Raw genomic sequence first — 6,249 nt, forward strand, 5'->3', positions numbered from 1 at the left:
CGTATTCCGGGAAGTCGTATTGTCTGTACGCGATTACTGTAATCGTACAACTATACTGTACAAAACCATATTGGCTCTATATTTAACAACATTCCATACCACAACAGGTCAAGCGAGAGGAGCTAGACAGCAAGCTAGCCCACATCCAAGTGACGTGGGTGCGTTCAGAGGGCGGCACCGGTGCGGGCGCGAACGAGAACACGTTCGAGCGCGCCCACAACGTGCGCCGCTTCGTGTTCGAGACGCCGTTCACGCGGGACGGCGCCGCGCGCGGGCCCGTGCACCACCAGTGGCTGCGGCTCACGCACCTCACCGGTTAGTGCACGATAACACGCGATGTTTCTTTAAAGTGGGAGTCGAGAACTACTTCGGCACGAAATGGGTCAAGCTCGCAGCGGGGAAGTTACCGACGCACCTCACTCATAATATATAAAAAAACCGATTAAGTTCGAATCTGTAACACCAAAGATTCCGTACAAACGTTTTTCATTATGTGTTGTAACTTCAAACTTACGCTTTTCGCAATTAATCCATTATTTGTGCTACAAGACGTTGCTTCGTATTCCTGAGAAAAAAAGCTCTTGACAGACAGACGGACAACAAAGTGACCCTATAAGGGTTCCGTTTTTCCTTTTGTGGGTCGGAACCCTAAAAAGATAAAAAAATAGGTATATGAAAAAATTATGTCAATTTTATTGATAAACAAACGATGTTCTTGTAGTTTGAAATAGTAGTACCAGTTTTATATTCATTAATTAATGTGACCTTTTCATCTAAAATCCATCAAACCGTTTGCTGTATAAAGCATGCAAAAAGTATACATACAAACACAAACTAAAAATGGCATATGTCTTAATTTATCTATCTTTTAATAAATACTGTACCGAACAATTGATAAAATTTGCAAATTACCAATAATAATAACAATAAAATAACAGACATAAAATAAAAATAAATAACATTAATAGCTCATTTGGTAATAATTATTTTAATTAGTCGGACGACTTGATAATTATTTCAATATAGTATCGTGAAACCAGAATTAAACACGTGTAGACTTATTCCTCCAATTTTAACTATAATAGTATATTATTGGGTATAAACTTTTACACATTCATAATAACGTATCGAGTCTTACAAAAAAAACGTCGTTATTCCAAAATATATTCACATTATTATAATTAATGCTTTAGAAACATCCATTTAAGTATTTAATGTCATGTATAATTGATTACTATTTTTTTTTTGTATTCGTTTCAAACTGAATAAATATTCACAAATGAAGTCATTAATACAATCTGATCTTCGTAGAGCAAAAAAATATTTTTTTTTTATACTTTTGATTGACTCAAACATCAAAGATTATTTGTGACAGAACTGGCATACATGAATATCTAAAATGAGCTAGCAGTCAAGAAATGAAAATCCCCATGGGCAAACGTAACGAATTTATTATGTAATTTGAATAAAAAAGACTACAAAACCAAAAAAATTGGTTGTCTGTAAAGTCGGTTTACTGACGATAGTTGAACGTGACAATGGCCTATTGTGCTTCTTTGTCGCTCGTTCCACGCTCTCGCTTGCACTTCAAGCCTACATGGAACGCCTCAGAGCGAGGTAACGTCGCATGAGTCATGTTTTTTCGTGCGTGCAGCTGGCTATCGAATTATAAGACGTTGTCACGTCAAAAAATCACAAAACTTCTGCAAAATTCCAGCGGAAAACTGGTTCCCGTACGTGAAGCGTCGCATACCGGTCACCGAGTGCCGCGTGGAAGAGCGCAGTCCTATAGAGGTCGCCGTCGCGGAGATGGAGGGGCAGGTGGCTGAGCTCAGCGAGATCGTGAACGCTAAAACACCTGATGTTAAGAGGCTGCAACTCAGGTGAGGGGATGAATTGGATTGAATAATGACTAACTTACTTGGTGTTCCTTGTGTGGTCTGAAATAGGTTCTCTGGTTAATTTTATTTTCTAATTTCTCTTAGATTTACTCACTCTTTGATTTTACGTAAATAGTGCAAAAGATACATGAATGAAAAATAGTGTAAATAACATGGGAAAAGACCTCTTATAAACTAGTTTATTTTAAGTAGTAGTAGTGTTAGAATTACTATTTACGTTGAAAATATAAATTTTTCAAATATAAAATTCCCTTATTCTTATAATTTCACAGACTGCAAGGCAGCGTGTGCGTGCAAGTGAACGCGGGGCCGATCGCGTACGCAAACGCGTTCTTAGACGCGGCGCTCGCACACATGTACCCGGACGAGCTGGTCGACAAGCTGAAAGCGACCTTCAGGTGAGTGCCGTAGTGTCGATTACTGCGTGGCGATATTGTTGTTAATCCATATTATTAATATTATAAATGCGAAAGTAACTCAGTCTGTCTGTCTGTCTGTTACTCAATCACGCCTTAACTACTGAACCAATTTGCATGAAATTCGGTATAGAGATATTTTGATACCCGAGAAAGAACATAGGATAGGTTTTATCTCGGAAATCCTACGGGAACGGGTTTTTCTTTGAAAACGCTGGCGAAGCCGCTGGCGGAAAGCTAGTAGGGAATAAAGGAATAAGCATGAGTTTGTTTGTTTGTCTATTAAGAAATAATGCTCCTAAGGTTTTTGTGAAGAAATTAGTTTATATTTTATTGTTACGTATGTAGTTTTCTGTCTATAATTTAAATTCATTAAAAACCATTTGTCCACAGAGAGTTCCTAACAGTATGCCACGCGGCATTACAACTGAACGCAAAACTCATCAGCTCCGACCAAGTGTCCTACCAAGAAGCACTCGAAGCTAATTACTACAAACTCAGCGATTCTCTCTCCACCTTCCTTGGACAACCGCTACAAGATATACTGGTCAATGGGAACCTCAGTACCACTGTCACTGGTGTAGAAATGGACTGTAGTAACGCTTGAACAAACGAAGAAATAACGGGTAGGATTGTATCGAATGTACTAACTAGGATAGAGGGGTCAGCGATAAAATGAAGCGTCCGATATGTCGTCGCGATATTGTGAAAACTTGCAGTTGGAAAATGAGTTTGAAACCTGAAGATAATTGATTTTCTATTGTTAGTAAACTTTAGATACAATGTCGTATAATAATGGTCACTCATTACGTCTCGCGTCATCATAACAGTAAATTATTTAAACTAAAGAATTACAAAATTCTTATCTATTTAGATTGTTAGATTAGAATTTTTGACGCACAAAATGTCATCCTCATAATAAGTCCTACGAATACTTACGAATCTCGATTTATAAAATAAATATCGACAAATAATCTCGATTTAAACTTACAATTGGCTTGAAAACCTCATAATTAAACATTAAAGTGTCATTAGTCATATTTTAAAATCTTAAATCACGTGCTGATGACGTTTTTATTCTTCAGTCATGATCCAACATTTCTATATATAGTTTGTATAAAATTTGTCGAATGACATCTCGTGCACGCTTGTGGAGAAATAAATGGCTTGTTCAATAAAATATATTGATGTTATGGTATGTTATACGACAGTCGTCTAAAATATGATCATGAAATGTGGTCAAAAAAGATAACGAGTAATTCCATAAAAATGTACAACATTCACATTTTACCAGACTTTTTTGGGTAAGAATACTTGGTCGAAATCGAAAATGTTTAAATGAGGTTTTTCTTATAAGCCATTGCTAAAACGATGTTTAATAACTTTAAAAAAAATGTAGTGACATTGTAGAAAGGTATTTAATTATGAAATTATACCTTAATAAATATAATTACCAAAGATCAATTTTAATGCCTTAGCAATGATACTAAGGCCTATTGAAAAATCGATTTGCTATATGAATCTTTTCAAAATATCTTAATTTGTTTATCCCATTTCTCAAACCTACGCACAAATATACAAATAATTATAATGATATTTAATACGGGATATTACAAACTCACTTAAGTAATCTCTTTGAAATTCATAATATAAAAGTAATAATACTTTACTCTAATTTCCTTGACTGTACGTAGATCCACAGTAAAATGTGATAAAGTTTTATTATTGTATTTTTCCTTATATTCTTAAAATAAAACAAAAGCACTGTATGACAAATAATAATATTAGCGTAACGGTATTTTTTAATTTTAAATGTACTTTTTTCTTAAATAACCCATGCTGATAATACCGTAAACGAATACTTGCTAATTTTTATAACAAAGACAAATGAAAGTCAATTAAATTTGTTAATTGAACTATAGAAAACGTCCGCAGTACTGCCGAATAGATGAATGATATTTCATTAAAAAATGTAACCAACACCAATTAATTATCTAACAACACTTTGCACTCGAATTCCATTTGATACTCTTTACTATATTAATAGCAATATTGCAATTTTATAACCTAGTTATATACTATGTACTTAATCGAAGTAAGTACTAAGTAGTAAAGAATCTCTCAACATTTATACGTAGATAAAGTAAAACACATTAAAAAATATTAATGATTAAACATGTAGTTTAGTATATTTATAACTTTGAAAGTAATTGTTGCTCACACTTTAAAGGTATCATGAAAACTTTTTATTTGTAAAATCAACAACAATCCAATAAAAAAAATAAAAATAAAATATTTATAACTGATTTTATTTGTACGATGACAGTTTAATTGTTTGAGTGCTAGTACAAAGTATATTTCAATGTTGATTTAATCTCAAACAATGAGTTGCAACTCGATTTTTATTTTTATACAACTTTAAATACATAAAAATATAAACTTATAATTCTTCACAACATTTCAATAAATTAAGCATTGCTTATAAGCATTGTTTTTCTTTTTCATTATATGTTATACATGTAAATATACATATTTTGTAAGACATACAGCTAGTATGGACACAAATTCTACAGGTCAATTAGGGAAAGCTGGCATGTTCACAGTACTCACACTTATGCAATTTCACTTACAGTATGTTCAAAAATAAATGCGACTCTAGTTTCATTTTAGACTTGAATTGTAAAATGGGTGCGTTGTAGATATATATATATATATATATATATATATATATATATATATATATATATGCAAATATAATTACTTATGAAAGCTCTCATAATTTACCTGTAAAATTATAATTTAAAAGTAAATCAATTGATGAAGTTAATTATTTATTCTAATAATAATCAATTGGATAAAAGTATTAATAATCATTCAATTATCAAATAATAATTAAATTCCTGACTTTGGTCGAGTAAAGATATCTAAGAAGTATTATATTTGTAGTAAGTACGTAATACCTACCAATACGCGCTAACAAATATGTGTTACATGTTTATTGTATAATTTTCACACTATTGGTTTTAAACTCAAACTCAAACATTTATACAATTAGACTTCTTCAAGAAGCACTTTTGAATCGTCATAACAGTTTAACAGTTTTAACATTTACCACCAATTCAGAAAGCAGTATCTATAGAGAAGAAGAAGAACCTATTTAATCATAATCGTAATCTTCTACTTCACTGTAACTTTCATCGCTCGAAGAACTCGATGTTTCGTTGTCGGAATTTCTTTATGTTATTATAAATGAGTCAGTGTAATTATCGATCTACTTTTGGTTCTAATTGAATATATTTTTCCTCATGTTCTCGCGTCTTTCTCCAAACGTCACTAAACATATCCAGACTAATAGCATTTGCTTCCTTTCTAAATAATTCTTCCACAGTTTTCAAGTTAAAGTTCACATTTTGTGATGCTACTTTCCCTTTAATTATGCCCTATTGAGTTGAGTTCTGGATGGTATGGTGGAAGGCGCAATAGGTACACTATGTCCATGATCTTTGAGGATTGCATCAAGTAGGTAAAAATTGTGTATAGTTTGGCTTATTTTTTTTAATAATGTGATAACTCTGATTATTAATTAGTAATTTGATTTTTGAAAAAAAAATGCCGATTTTAGTCAAAATTTATATTTTTCTAACAAGATCCTTATCATCCAAATTTCCACCTTGGTGAGAAAAATTGACATTTCTAATGAAAATGAACAAAAAATTAAATGATTTTATTAAATACTGTAAAATAGTCTATAATTCTTCCATTTACTGTATCACAAAATTCTTCATAGATTTTTAGATATTCTTACTACACCAATTACATCACCCTGTATTTATAAACAATTGCAAAATATGACACATACATAGGCCGGGAGATACTGACACAAAATTTCGGGTCATTTGTAACAGAATGGCGGTTCTACAGAGGTCTTATTA

The 6,249-nt window shown here is 32.5% G+C and overlaps 1 protein-coding gene across 1 annotated transcript in view; it reads left to right on the forward strand.

Moving 5' to 3' along the window:
• Ziz (dedicator of cytokinesis protein Ziz) overlaps nucleotides 1-4,883 on the forward strand; it is a 40,583-nt gene extending 35,700 nt beyond the window's left edge. The window contains exons 31-34 of the mRNA XM_089707765.1: nucleotides 108-315; nucleotides 1,718-1,883; nucleotides 2,174-2,299; nucleotides 2,711-4,883. Of these exons, the coding sequence (XP_089563891.1) occupies nucleotides 108-315; nucleotides 1,718-1,883; nucleotides 2,174-2,299; nucleotides 2,711-2,924 (714 nt within the window). The 3' untranslated portion in view covers nucleotides 2,925-4,883. The remainder of the gene's footprint in view (nucleotides 1-107; nucleotides 316-1,717; nucleotides 1,884-2,173; nucleotides 2,300-2,710) is intronic.
• The last annotated feature ends 1,366 nt before the right edge of the window (nucleotides 4,884-6,249 follow it).

Source organism: Colias philodice, chromosome 2, assembly GCF_061535455.1.
Source record: "Colias philodice isolate Cphi_HAF_F1 chromosome 2, ilColPhil1 Martin Lab GWU primary, whole genome shotgun sequence".
NCBI lineage: Eukaryota > Metazoa > Arthropoda > Insecta > Lepidoptera > Pieridae > Colias > Colias philodice.